At 44.2% G+C, this 15,675-nt stretch overlaps 1 protein-coding gene across 1 annotated transcript in view; it reads right to left on the bottom strand.

Annotated features, from left to right (window-relative positions):
* Positions 1–7,031, bottom strand: part of col24a1 (collagen type XXIV alpha 1 chain) — a 109,556-nt gene extending 102,525 nt beyond the window's left edge. Inside the window, exon 1 of the mRNA XM_030434034.1 lies at positions 6,341–7,031. Within this exon, the coding sequence (XP_030289894.1) occupies positions 6,341–6,393 (53 nt within the window). The 5' untranslated portion in view covers positions 6,394–7,031. The remainder of the gene's footprint in view (positions 1–6,340) is intronic.
* Positions 7,032–15,675: the final 8,644 nt, after the last annotated feature.

The following is a 15,675-nucleotide window of genomic DNA, read 5'->3' on the forward strand; positions in this document are numbered from 1 at the left end:
GAGCAAGTGGTGGGAATTTTCTGGCACCTTAACCCGACCATTTGTCATCTTTCCGTCATCAGCTGTCGGACTTTTACGGATCTTATTATTACTTTTGACATTTGGTAAGATTTTTATATATTGTTATGAAGACTTCGACTCATAGCCAGGCTACATGCGGAGCCGACGCTTTCACCGCTTCTTGTTTCGGAACACTATGACATGCTTTCCAGTGCTCGCAGTTAATGGAAAAGACTGGTGAAAGCAAGACAAAGCTCCCCAAACACTGCTCTGTTGACTGAGGGAAATACCACTATGTGGGGAGTGGGTGTCATGTCAAGACTATAAATAATCACAACTTAAAACTCCCCTCTGCAATGAATCATTCCAGAAGTAACAGATCTTGCCTTTCTCCCCTCAAAATTAGCTTGGATCCCTAACAATGGTTCATTCAACTGACGGAAAAGAGGCAGAGAGAGGCGAGTGGAGAGTGCTCGATTTGACTTGGCAAATAGGGGCGAACTCACTCAAGCTCTGTTTACAGTCCTCATGAGGGAAGAGAAACAATTTTCTTACGTTCTGCACTGATGTCTGTTAGGGGGTCACTTTGTGCGCAGTGACATTCACGGTATATTGTTTACAAGTCTAATTTGGCAGGCCACTTACCGAATCCATTAGCAGCAACAAAGCATGCAAAGCTGTTAATCTACCCATACAGCTCTGAAATTTTTAACTTAAACAGAAAGGAAGGGATACCAGCGAAACTGCTGTTGACATGTGCGGGGGGTTAAAAAAATCGCGCGCAAGGCCAACAGCTGCTCTTCTCTGCTTTGGTAGAAATGTCTTTTGATTTGTAAGGACATGTTGGACCATCTGAAAGAAAAAAGCCTCGACTGCCCCGTCTCTTTCCATCCCTTCTGTTGACTTTGAAAAGATTATTTCCCTCAGAATATCACAGCAGTAGATTTAGCCCTCTTTCGAAGTACTCCACATGGAGTCATTACTCAGAAAATTGAGGTTTATAGAGCTTGACCGTGTTGCATTTGTCTAAACTCCACTGTTATATGCCCCCTTTGCTAAAGTGTTGAGCCCAAGTTCTTTTTAAATGGAGTGGAGCTCAGAGCAGTGGGAAGGCAGTAACTCATGACATGGGTCACTTTGCCAAGACATCAAGAATCTGTAAAACGCCCGGAATTAAAAGCAAATACCTGTTGTAGACAATGTGGGGAAACAAATGCAGTCCGTTCACATGTGCTTTGGCTTTGTTCCGAAAATTTACAGTTTGGGGGAAATGTTCAGGTGGCCATTGGCAAAATTCTGGTCTACGCTGCACCCAGACCATGTTTAGAAGTGTACTTTGGTTACCTCATAGGATATACTGTGTTAAGAAAAGAAAAAAGGCCATTCCAAAGAGATGGTGTGACGCTGAACCAACCAACACAAGACGAATGGCTGAAACTGTATGATACGGAACAGTGAACTGAACGGATGAGAACTCAGGAGGAGCAATCTCGAAAGAAACAGGAAAAATGGACAGTGTTTACATATCAGTGACAAGATGGAGACATGGCAATTTTGATTGTTTCTGTTCTGTTGTTTGTGTTTTTTGTTGCTGTTTCTCTCTTCCTGTTTTTGTTCAGGGCCTTTTTCAGTCATGGACAGTCATTAAAAATAAAGTATTAGAATTTGAAATTACCTCCATCACATATGCAGCAGATCTCTAATTTTAAAAGGTCAGGCATCACGCACACACACCCACACACACACACACACACACACACACAAACACGCACGCAGGCGCACAAGCAGCAACACACACACACACAAAATTAATGTGTGAAGTGAGTTTCTTGCTAATCAGGTGTTCTCTTCCTGCATGCTTCACTTCTCAATCTCCACCAACACATTCCTGGACATGAGCAAGTAACTGATCCGCGGCCAATGTCTGGTCCCACTGGCCGCGTTTCAGCTTTAGCACCTGTGTGCTGATCATAATTACTTCATTATGGAAGCACTAAGTGCGCTTGTCTTGTTCTCAAGTCCAAATTGCCATCAGCAAAAAAAAATTAGCAGGTCAACAGGTTTCCAGTGTTCAGTTGCCTTCTTGAAATACTTTCCAGATCTGATGCATTTACAAAGTACCCCAGGCTGCAGATGAATACAACTATAAATCTAAATCTAATTTTCTAAGACTAGAATGTCATTTCCGGATGCTTCTTCTTTGACAAAGAGCTGAGCTTGGTGCATGTTTGTGCTCACTCCGAAGGGTGACTGGAGTCAAGAGGTCACCGCAGACCAGAGTAAAGATTGACTCAGTCCACAAGACAGCGAGCAGACAAAGGGCTGTGAGTAAACTTCCACTGGCCTTTATTGGTTTGCCCTTTTCCTGTTGCAGGAGGACCTGCAGATGTTAGGAGGGTTAAATACACTCACTCACACAGACAGGCCAGAATCCCTTCAGCCGCCGGTGTGGAGGAGGTGAGTATACTGCAACAAGGAGGTGGTGAGGCTGTGATCCCACCATGCAACACTTTTCAAGGATAATCAGGCTTACAGGGGAGAATACGCTGAAGTTACTTTTTCAGTCAGTTTCACAGCTGTGATCATTAAAAGGGTTAGTTCAGGCAAATAACGACAAACAGAAAAACATGTTTTTCCTCCTCAACGGCGTCTTGCCTATGAAAACACCTTATTATGAGCAGATTTGATCTTTTTTAATCTTTTTTTGCTTCTACAGTAAATAGTTGAAAATTAAAATGTTCACAGTGACGTCTGTGAATCATCCTGGGAAACCTGGAGACTGTTTGCCGATCAGGAGGCTTTGCTATTGAGTCTTTATGTCTGTGAGAGTCTGTTTTTCAATGACTGAGTCCCACAAATACCTCATACTCACTTCCATTGTCATAGGGTGATGACGTATGATTAAGTGGCAGAAACTAACAAAATTGAAATTAGCTCTGCATTGTGGTCTTTTTTTTTTTTTTTACTATGTGTACTGCTCCTTTAAGTATAACCTTCTTGCCTACCACATGAATATGACTGAACTGAGCTTATGACTCGTCCCGACCAAAAGTTAAAAGTCAAAAGTCCAAATATGATGAGTTTCAAAGTGATTCTTCGGCTGGATGACATTTAACTTGTAAAGCAGCTAGATTCGCAAGATCGTGTGATCGTATAATCTTGCTGAATCCATCTCATTTTTATCTTCAACTATGCGCTTGTGGCCGAACGACCAATCAGCTTCCTCCTACTGTTGGTCTGATCGGTTGGAGGAAGCTCATGATAGATAGAGGGGTAGATGGTTCATCCAATAACCTGCCAAGTATTTGCCCTTTTCCACTGAAGAACACTTTGTACCGGCATTTAAACAGCCAACAAAACAAAAGATTAGAGGCCATGTTAAAGGTAATTACAGTCAGTGAGGTGGCGAGTTACATTCTCTGTACTTCATGTAATGTCTGGGAGAACAGTAATGATACATTACATGGAAACGTTACTGTCCACCAGACTTGTTCTTGGCCCAGTCAATTAAAAAAAAAGCGTGTTTATTGATATTTACATCATGTAAATGTACATGTAAATATAACCTAGGGGTTGACTGAAAAGGCCTTTTCAGCACCTAGCACGGATACTGATTATTAGAAACCAAGGAGACTGAAAACTGGGTATGATATTCATTCGCAGTCAAAGTTAACTATTTCATGTCAAAATAAAGAAAACCATTGATGAAATAAACCTGAATGCAATTTACTTAAAGTATTGTTCTTAAGTACAAATTTGAAGTACTTTCCTTTCTCTGCTACATTATACTTCCTCGCCACTACATTTATTTGATTTGCAGATTCAGATAATTCAGTGTTTATAAGCTATTGACTGTGACGTGTTGGCAATCTGATATTGTTGTGGGTGGGACATTGTGTTAGAGGATGAAACGTCAGAGCCAAAGTAGCACATTCTTAAAAACTACATCAACCGGGGTCTGATGATTGGTATATCCCTTATATAATCTACCTGTAGCCCACATTTAGTAAATTTGAATCCCCATTATCAATAGGGTACCCTCCTCAGAATAACAGAGAAACAAGGTATCCAACATCTTTGGGCCCAGACACCACAAACCACATCAAAGAACTAGCGAGAATTAAGGCTGATGGCCAACTACCTTGTACGTCCTACACCTGCACTAAAGGAACTACCTCTCCGTAGCACAGGTAGCAGTATCCGTCATTCAAATAGAAAAAAATAAAGAATTAGCATATACAAAAACCATTGTTACGGTAAAGCAGCAGTTTTTGGCACCACACTTGCTAATGTAGCCACTTCTTATCAAGAATGTGTCCCACAAATGGCACTGGCGAACAGAATGGGGTGAATGATAAGGTGAAACTGCGCTAAAGGGGTGACACCATGCACACTACAGCGACAGGCTAAAGGGGCTCTCCCTCTCACGATTTGCTTAGCTGAACAGCCAATCACCGCTGGGCTTCGCCAATGATTCTACATGCCTTAGGAGCCACAGACAAGGGCCGACCAGTGGGGACAAACCAAGAAAGTGGTGCCAGTGACACTCACCAATGCTCCTCCGTGATGTCAACACACCTCTATCTAAAGCACAGGTGCACCATGCGAGTGTCGTTTAGTGTCATCGTGTCAAAAAATGAATGTGTATTATCGATCCAAGGCAGCCACGGGTACTAAGACTAACCTGGTTCCAGTTGTTGCTTCTAACTAACTCTGTGTCAGGCGTAAACAACAGCCACCTCATTAAGACATCATAAATCACATTTCGCCAGCAGTTAGTCCTGACCTCCTCCTCCATACTGCCCATCTCCACTAATTTCCTGAAAAACGTGCATGGATCATCTTATAACTGAATGCTGTGTAGAGGAGACGGCGTGCTCTCATTCAAGTGTACAGTATGCGAGTCCCTGCAGCTATACAGTCCAACCACTGCCAGTGACGGAGCAGCAATTCCTGCAACAGTGGGTGATTGTCTGGAGCTCAGGAGCCAGTTAACCACTGATGCATACACACTAACTCTCCCAGTGAATTCAAGGGAGGCCACACTTGTTCTCAGTCAACTCTGTTCTTCCATAAGGCTCTCATTTTCACCCTCAAGGACAACAATGAAAAGAAGAAGAAGAAGAAGAAGAAGAAGAAGAAGAAGAAGAAGAAGAAGAAGAAGTGGAGCTCCAAGGGTTTCAGGTCCACTTTGTTTTCCATGGAGAAAACACCATCAGCGGAGAACAACAGAATGCACTGTGAGCTCAGCTCTCTTTAGATGTTATCTGCAAGGGATTCATAATAGAGTACAGACAACTTGGACTCACTTCTGATAGAAGAAATTGCACTTCCTGTGAGGTAGCCTATGGAGGAGTGCACATTTCTGGCCACAGTCCCAGATGAATGTAACAGGACAACAAAACCTGCATGCAGGATGTCAATAATAAACACTTCCATGAGGAATTCGGTTTAAAGGCCCCATTTGTTATACATATGTGTATATATATAATTATATATGTTTCGATTTAAAGTCTGAACACTTTCGCAGAGTTTGATTCGAAAGATCTTGCCTCAATGACAATCACTCTGATGCTTAGAACAACATGTAGTAGAACATGAATTTATCACTACTGACACGCTGAATAAGCATCACCTCTTCCAAGCCATCCTCTCTCTCCACACAAGTGTTTATTTCCAGGCTTATCGTAGCTGTGTGAGTGATGAGAAAGGAAAAGAAAAGAAAAGAAAAGAAAAGAAAAGAAAAGAAAAGAAAAGAAGGGGGTTCAGCAGTGGCCCACATGCTGTTCATGTTATACCGCTGGAGAGCCCAGGCTGCATGTTCATATGGCGAGTTCAAAGCCAAGACTGGTGCACTCACTGCTGCTGAGTTGTCAGCTGCGTTTATCGAGATCAAACAGGAATAAACAGAAAACGTTCACCGGAAAACTTTGCACAACATGCAGAGAGAGGTGAGCTGAGCTGAGCTGAGCTGAGGCAGAGTCAGTGTGTCCAGCTGCAGCTGTTTGTATGATTATTATGCAGAAGTAAAGAATGCAAAGTCAACATGAACAAATGAATAGAACTGAAAACACCCTCCGATTAAAAACAATAATAGAGACAAAGGTATTCTGATACTGAACTAATCGTATTTGTCATGGTTTCCCGAGTACAGCACGCTGACAGGCACGTTTTTGCTGGCTGAAACTTGCAGCTGCGCCCCTGTCAGGGAAAGATGCCAATGATCCAGGACACAACTGAGCCCCCGTTTCCATTTTAGATGGAAATCAGTCCAGGGGACAGTTCGAATGCACATGGGTAGCCTAACATCTGGATACTGTTGAACAAAATGCCAACTTACGTTGCTGCCGCGGAAACGTGTCCACTCCTTGTCCGTTGAGCTCCTAAATGCATTTGTATGCATTTGTCCAGGCAGCAGAGATCTGGGTGAAAACAGAATCACACTCAAGAGGATACCTGCGCATGGGCTCAGCCTTTGGCAACGGCCAAAGGAAGCGTAAAGTGGACGTTGGAGTAATGCCACCTCAGAGTTTCCTCATCGTACTGCAGCCCGGAGGAGAGATCTCTCCAACTCGTTCAAACTTGAGCTCGTCAGATCCTCTGCGCTCTGCGGCGCGCAGTGACCAGGCGCTTTCTATCCAAAGTGGAGACGCGCAACAGTTGCATAGGAAGAAGAAGAAGAAAAAAAAAAGGTTTGCTCGGAGAGGAGCTAGTCAGACTGCTGCAGTGTGAACTCGACTGCTGTGCGGGACACAGAGAGGGAGGTTAAAGCTCAGAGCTCTCCAACACAACAGCGGATCCAGCTCTGCTCTGCTCTGCTCTGCTCTGCTGTGCGCGGCTGTACCTCCGGGCGGTGGTTTCTGCTATGTGCCTTGACTTGCACTGATGCAAGGGGACCCGTCTTCACCCCGACACAACTCCTACCAGCTGGTGGTGTTGGATTTCACCAGGAACAGACTCGTGACATCACGGATAGAGCCATAGTTTGGCTTGTGCTCATCAGTGCCCTTTGTCTCCTCTCACTTCTGTATGAGCCTTCAGCGGGTGCATGCATGTTTACTGTAAAGCCAGCGGGGTGGAGGGCGCGTTCTGCTCGTAAAAAAGGAACATAAACTGGCCTGCAAAGACACACACACACACACACACACACACACACGGCTCACACACCAAGACTGAACTAATGCCAGAGAAAAATAGACTAGCCGGTGCAGCCTCATGTAGTTTGCTGACAAGCAAATCTGCCAGGTGCTGCAGCTCAAGGCTCTGTTGTTCCGGCATTGTGGCAACATGAGGAAGCTCCTATCAGGACTAGTTTACAACAATTTACTGTTGTATAAGAACAGTTCCTACAAACTGCACATCTATCTGAGGTTATTTCCTCAGCAGTGGGGTGGAGTGGAGCACCCATGTTGCTCTTCAGTAACACAGCAGGTATGAATTTGAGCCTCACATGTGCTTGGTGTGATTAATTTGAGGCCACAAAGCTGGTTGAGAAACTCTTTTAGTGATAACAGAGCGATGGATGACATGTAATCAGGATTATCTTTTTTTAATTACATTTTACTACAAAACACGTCCCCACCTACAGTTGTTGCTGCAGTGGTGTTTTGCTGTGAGGCTCCAGAAATGTTTTGTGGACTCGCCAAAAAACTTCCCCTGACTTTCCATCAGCATCGGAGTGACGAGATAAAGACGGAATTTTAATTTTTGGGTGGACTTACCCTTTAGAGAGAAAATGCAATATTTGCGCGCACTTTCGTCGTACGGGGCGCAATATTTACAACGTCTTTTGAAGCAATCCAAAAGTATTCAGGTAACCTTTTATGGATGCTCAAAATTCTATGCAATTTGTATTTGGCAAGCGTGTACATTTACAAACCCTGGAAAGGATGCAGCAGCATACGTATGCACAGTGCGGTCCAGAGGTATGCGGCGTTGCTATACATGATACAATCCATTTGCATTCTGGTCTTTATCTTCTTTGGCAGGCATCCCAAAGAATTACCTTTCAGCAGGGCTTCACCTGACTGCATTTTTCACTCACATACAGTTATCAACAATTATGTGGCAGACCACCATCTGACAGGTCTGACAGCATGGATGATGAATGCCCGTGCAGTTTGAGGGGATCGGATTCTGGATTTACACAAACACAGATTTATTAGGTGTGTAAGCCCTTGGAGTGTTTATCATGAAACATTTCTGCTCTGGCACTGATTATCGCTGGAAATAACCCTTCTTTGTTCCTCTGTAACCTGAACACACGCACACATTTGCGCGCTCCCCCCTTGAAAGTGACGCCGTCTCTTTTTCTTTATCTCGCTCATCGATTTTCCAAACAAACAAGCTTCAACCTACTTCCACCGTTCCCCCCCGATCAAGGTTAACCCGTTAACCCAGAACAAACAGACCTCTGTGGGTTCCCGGGCCTCCCATGCCTCCCCCCCCTCAACACACCCCTGCATCCTCCTCCAAACGTCCCGGTCTGTCCGCAGCCTCCCTCAGCCCGGCCTGGACGGAGAGGGAGTCCATATGGTTTGCAGTTTAGGGAACTGGGGGCGACGCCACTAGGAGACGGAGCAGTTCCTGCCTCTAATCCCAGGTGGAGAACACAGGCTTTCTTAACCTGGAAACAGCCACAGGACAGTTGCAAGCGAGCAGCCCCGATGCCCAAACAAGGAGTCATGTAGGAGAGGTCAAAGTGACATGGAAACCAAAAGAGCCTGCCAGCCACTGTAAACACCGAGGCAAATAAAGAGCATTCATTTGGTGGTGCCTGCAAACAAGGCTCTTCTCGCTCCAGAGGTCTGTGTGTGTGTGTGTCTGCAGCAGTGGGTCAAACCCTCTTCCCCCTCTTCATCAAAGACAGTTGTCTCCGAGGAGGAAGCACGGGATGCACTCTCTCTCTCTGGCTCTCTGTCTCTCTCTCTGTCTCTCTCTTGCTCGCTCGCAGGCTTTGCCATCAGCCAGCACCTTGGGATAGCAACGCTTCGACCAGATGTTTTCTTCCTCTTCCAGGAAAGAAATGCTGGTCCTCTGACAAGATCGTGAATCACCATCGCGAACAAATGAATTACATGATCAGTTTGCAGCACGGCCCTGACGCAGGCGATCAAGGCCTCAACATCTCTTTTAGAGCGGGGCAGCACTTGCTGTTTGCCGTCCGGTAAACATCAGGAAAAGTTTGAATCCAGACACATTGATGCCACATTGGTAAAAAACTTTGATGAAATCGTTCATTTATGACCCCCTGGGACGCTTAAAAGGTTCCATGTAACTTTGTGCTATATTAAACCATAAAAGTTACTTCAGGCAAATATGCACACAGATTTACAGCAAACTCAAGATGGATTTTCCTATTTCTTTTTTTTTTTTCAGTTTCCAGATGTGTACTAATCAGTCCATTGTGCATGAGAACCAGAATGTTAGTGGTGTCCGATAATCAGAATCAGATCACTTCTTCTTGTTCTTCTTCCCTCTTGAGGAACGGGCAGACGCACACGAGCGTACACGAACCCCCTCCTGAATGAAACATGCGGTGTTCCCGTCTCGGCAGTTTCAAAACGTATCCAGTCAGACAATGGCCAATAAATGTGTTGTGATCGAGCCAGGATCACCGCAGCAGTCGATGGATAAGTGTTTTTCGGACAATGACTACAAAGTTTAAGAAGGACGCCGGAGCCAGACGGGGTTCTGACTCGAGCAGCATGTGCTCGCAGACCATATTCTGTCCTTCACATATGATCAAGTATTACATAATGCACGAAGCGCACATGTCCGTTCTTGCTCGCTTGTCTCCTCACCGCACCGAAAGTGCTAATAAAAAAGTTTAGAAGCAATGGACAGCATGTACTTTCTTTCAAGTAATTCAGGCCTAATTTGGACTGCGGGGGGGGGGGGGGTGTCCCAGGGGCCTCGTGTACTCCTACATGCGCCCTCCGGAGCTTCCCACACTAAGACCTGAATTCAAACACTGTGTCCAGGTCGGAGAGCATATTGTCTTCCAGGATATCCCAGCGCGGTAACAGCTTGTAAATGTGGTGTGTGTGTGGAAACTTTTTAAGCCTCACGGGGCCAGAGCGAAGCCAAAGTCAATCGGGGCTGGTTAAAGAGCAAAAGAAACAGAAAAAGTGGAAGGGGAAGAGGGGAGGCGCGACGGTTGGTAGAGCGTAAACCAAAATGTTGTCTCGCAGCCAGCCAGCAGACATAATAAAAATGTGCTTTTGAGTGCCTACTGTATGTCCTTTCTTCTCGACATAATGCCGCGGACACGCTTGGCTAAGTGTGCCTCATTAGGTAAACAGCTCATCAGTCAGCGTCTGCCATGAGTCCGACAGAGGGAGAGCAATTTGTTGGCCTGCGTCTGCGCTGACCAGGTTGACAGCCGAGTCTACCTGCACACCCACTGGACACTAAACACGGTTCCGTCTCTAATTAGCAGACGCGGCCCTGTGTAATTTCTGTCCTGCGTGCGTGTCACCGCCTCGTAGGGCTGTTATTTTCGCCGAGCGGGGAGAGAGTGGGCAACAGCTGGGAGAGTGCTTAACAGATGGTGGAGTACAGAGCGATAGCCTAAAACAATGCTCCATGTAAGAGCGCGCGCGTGTGTGTGTGTGAGAGAGTGTGTATGCTGTGAGGTGGTTTGCAGAGCTTAAGGGACCAGGGGGAAAGCAGGGAGAGAGGGGCCAGGGGAGTCCAGGGTGAAGGGGGTGTTTGGGCTGAGAGGAAGTTTAAGAGTGTGTAGGGAAAGTGAAAGTCCCTGTAGGGGTGGAGAGGGGCACGGAGGTGGAACACACACACACACACACACACACACACACACACACACACAGCACAGGGAGATGTTGCCTCGGGTTTGGCTTTTTGTTGCTGTCGTGAAGCTGGGGACAGGTTTTTGGAGTTACGGCTCTTTAAACACTGGCTGGTTGGTTGCCGGTCGATCTGAACGGTATCTCGAAAGATCGTTTGCATTTACAGAGAGCCGACGACGTCTTTTATCATCCGTCACGTGTCAACATGTTCTAGATTGTTGCTTTATTATAAGGGAACATACGGTGGCCCTGATGGTCAAAGCACGATATTTCCCCAAACACATTCAGAAAACACAAAATACCAGTAAAAGAAAACAACGTTTCATATAGCACAATTACATTTTATTTTTTTACATTCAGAAACCACCACATCCCAGAAAACGTAACGGCATTTCAGAAAAGAAAAGAAAAAAAAAAAAACACCATTGTGTTTTGTGACCCTCATGGCCACCATAGAAATCACCAAAATGTGATCTTTCTTTCACATCCAATTTCAATTGTGTGCGTGTGGCATCCAAATGCTTCCAGAATCAAAAATTACTCGCGCTTCAGATAAATGTTCAATCATTTATGGTTACCTTATCATCATCATATAACAGTTCCTGAGAAACCAGAGCGGTGTCTGTACTTGAACAGAACTGTAGAGGAAGAAAAAAAAAAAAACTCCTGACAAGAAAATGAGAACAGGAAAGAAATGTGCTTAGTAGGATCTTTGCTCCTTGTGTTTATACTATTAATCACCTAAAATCCGAAAGTATTCTGATGGTTTCCACGTCTGCCTCTCTGAAGTTAAAAGAGAGAGAGGGGGGAAAAAAAAGGGTTTTCCAAATTAGACCAATGCAAAGTCCAGAGCGAATTTGTGCACTGTACGGGTGGGCAAACACTTCAGCTCTAATTCAGGGAAGAATGTATATGTCATTGAGAGCATTTAACTCGTTGGTAGTGATTTTTGGACGTGATGATATATAATTCAGGAGTATTTGCTTTTTCGAAAAGAGATAAACATAACATCTGTTTTCAGACGCAGATATACACCAGGCGTGTTGACCCTGCAGAAGAGTGGAGGCAAGGTAACATTATCGAAGGTAAATTGCTTTCAAGAGACGAGGAGGTATATCATCCAGTGCCTCTGACCTTGTCCTGTGTGAACTTGAAAAAACTGGCAATGATTCTGCGGCGATGACACGGAGACACTGTCAAATAAGAAACACTTAAAACGTAGCTGCAGGCGGCATATCGCGGGGTCAAGTCAAGGCCTTTTTGTGCTCAGAATCAAAGCAGAAACATAAGGGGTTTCAGGGTTCACGAAGGTGGGAAAAGCCACTTCAGCTAGTTTAAACCTGTGAGATCAATCGCACACGTGTTTCATTGTCACAGCCAGCTCGAGAATACATAAAGGAGAGGAGAAACGCACGAGTTGTGACTAAAAACAAGTTTATTTTCCATAGCGTAAAGGAAATTAAGACAAACTAAATGGAAGCCGGGGGGGGGGGGGGGGGGACCAGCTGACTGCCACAAGTTCATATAGCTGTGCCACTAGACCAGGCGAGCTTAGTCTCCCTGACGACCCAAACCACCATCAACTTTGCAGCCCGCAGCATTTTTAATAATTACACAGTCAGTTCCGCCATATCTCCCCCTTTCATCTCGATTGGAGCGAAACTCGGTCTGTATGTCCGGGACATGGCGCAAGAACGTCTCCATTGAGACACGAAAAGTCAAGTTTGCTCAAAGGTATCTTGACTTATGAGCAAATATGTGACAGTCATATTGGTACAGTCAGAGGACATATGCAAACGCAGGAGATGCGAGGCACAGATTGCTAGCTTGTTGTCCAGTTGAGACGTCAACCACACACGCGTCATTAGCATTGGCTGTGGCTGCAACCTCGCCGGTCAAAGTTCACCAAAGTTGAAGTCCGTGCAAAACTATATAGCTATATAGTACAGCTAAAGTGGGTTTGAAGCTATACTTAACAAGATCTGTGGCACTCATTTCTTTATGCAGGACCAAATAACTTCTAGATGTGACAGAACTACAGAACTACAATAATACTATTAATACTGGTTGCCAGAAATTGACAGTTTCCCTAGGGTCTCCCGGATGATCAGGAAAGATTTCAACCCAATCCAGTGAAAAATAAGCAATAAGTGGGGTTCAGAATACACAGAATCACAGAAATGCTGAAATTGAGCTCTTGAGGCAAAACTTAACATTTACCTCAAAGGTATTTGGGGTATAGCTAAAGGATTATGCAAGATCTCGTGAATTAGATGGACACTGGACAGAGAGATAATCCATGACATGAGCTGGGAAAAGCTCTGGATTTTGGGTGAGTTGGCATGGAATGGCCCCACTGGATACAAACGTGTCATTCGCTCCGTCCCTCGCATAGATTCCACGTGAACAGTAAGTAAGAAGAGTTGTTGATTCTGCGTATGTGTGATGGTGCCATAGTACTTCTGCCCAAATTGGCAAGTCTTCTCCTCAATTCACTGAATCTGAAGCAACAAGGTTAAAGGAATATTTCAACATTTTACAACTTTAAAGTATATAAGCTAAAGACACAAAGCCACAGCCAGCAGGTGATTAGCTAAGCGTATCATGAAACAGGGGAAAACTGCTGACCTGCAACTCTAAATATGACTAATTTAAAAAGTCATATCTCATCTGATACATTTTCACAAACAGACATAAAAAAGGAAAAAGGACTATTTTGGCTGTTTGCTCTAACTTTGTGTTCAGCTTATAGCCATGAGATAATTCTTCCACTCATCCAACTTTCAACAAGAAAGCGAATAAGAGCGCTGTATGTCACCAAATTCCCTTGAGGTTGGTGGTCGTACATGCACAGCACTACATATCATACAAACTAACAAGCTACACGACTGTATTCCAGGATCATTGAAAAAGCAATACAGTGTGGTTAAAGTGATGTAACCGCTGCAAATTATCCTTTCATCACCACAAGTGTTGTCATAAAGACACTTTGAGAAGATTCTTAGATCAGACAACCTGGCTCAACTTTGCCAAACATTTGCAAAACACAAAACTTTGACATCATGTTTCCCTCATTTTGCAGAGCTGTGTCTGCTCTCAGTTTGGGATGAGGAAAGGAGGGGAGAGGAGGGGAGAGGAGCCAGAGGAGAAGCCTGATTTAGGGAAGAGGAGGAGGAGGAGGAGGAGGAGGAGGAGGAGGGAAAAAAAGCCACCTTGACCTCACTTTCATCTCTGGAGCTGATCCTCTGTCTGGCGTGAATTCTCCGAGGAGCTGGCTGTGGAACAGAGAGAGGCTTTATGCTTGCTTACTACAATGTTCCTCATACAAAATCCCATTTCATTTCTCGAGAGGGTTGAGAGAATGGCTTGAAAGGCATGTTCTCTCTTATCTCCAGTGATACCATTAGGCCGTGAGTAATTTAGGCCCGTTCCCCGTATATTTTCTGTGCAAATTGAAGCCAGCGCCGATGATGATAATCTTTTGTGGAGGAAAAAAGTGTTGAACAATCAGCACAGAGACGCAAAGAGCCACAAAGAGAGTCATTGTTGCGTTTGGGGTCCTCATGAATTCTCGCGCATGGGTCACGTCTCCAAACGATGTCTGTCAATTCATCTCGGGACATTCACTGCAACCACTAAAAGTAACATTATGTAAGAACTGCTATTTTTCTTTTTTTTTGCAATTTTACACCCCTACATTTTCAGATTGCAGTTAATTTATACACCACCATTGAAAAGATGTGCTTTTGTAATGATTACGGCTACATTACTTTTAAAATTTCTAAAATGTTACCAGTACACAAGTTTGCTAACACAGCCAAACATTAATGTGAAGCTCTCGCCAAAATGCAACCTAGGCTTTATTTGTGATTGAATGAGTCAAACCTTCGTGTAAAAGCATAATTACGACGAAAGAGGCACTTTTAAGATTTACCGTATTTTCGTTTTCAGGTCAAAAACATTTTCAATGGGAGTGCTAGGAGCAAATTAGCGATAGCATCAAAATCGCTATTTTTTAAACACTAAGAAGGCTCGACACAGCATTGAGAACATTGTTTAAGTACACAGAGTTTACTATAAAAAAGGTTTTTGATTGAACAACTCACTTTAGCAGTGGCTTGTTCTGCTAGCCGCCATCATGGCAGCCAAGAAGTATCGAAATCCGAATGCGACGTAACATGGAGAGTTAAGGTGGACCGCTGCTGTCTATGCGATATCTCACGTGACTTTTCCGGCTTTTGATTTTAGTATTGTTATATATATATTATTATATGTTATTATATATATTATATGAGGCTCCTTTTTCAACTTCAAGGTCAATATTGTTTTTCGCTAACGACAAAAAATGAATTATCCGTGCATTTATATGGAACTAAGCTTTAGGAGCGGTCCACCTTATCTGTCCTCCATGTTACGTCACATTCGGAGATGACACTTCTCACAATGTGAGTTGTCCAAAAACTCTCTTTTTAGTAAACTCTGTTTACACAAACAGTGTTCTCAATGCTCGTGTTCATGTGTAGAGACCCTGGTGATACTATGAGCAAAGTTTCATGTTGTGTCAAGCATTCTTAGTGGTGATTTTGATGCTAGCGCTAATTTGCCCCAAGCACTCCATTGAAAATGAGCTTGCCCGAAAATGAAACTATGGTAAATCTTAAAAGTGCCTCTTTCGGCATACTTATGCTTTTACACTAAGGTTTGACTCATATACATTCACAAAAAAAAGCCTTGGTTGCATTTTGGCGAGAGTTTCACTTTAAGCAAGTGCAATAACATAATACGTAGGAAGCTAGGTTACCTTACTTACTAGTCCAACATCTACAAGGCCAGCTCTGCGCCTGTCCTTCAGGACTTCCCCTCT

Source organism: Sparus aurata, chromosome 11, assembly GCF_900880675.1.
Source record: "Sparus aurata chromosome 11, fSpaAur1.1, whole genome shotgun sequence".
Classification (NCBI taxonomy): domain Eukaryota; kingdom Metazoa; phylum Chordata; class Actinopteri; order Spariformes; family Sparidae; genus Sparus; species Sparus aurata.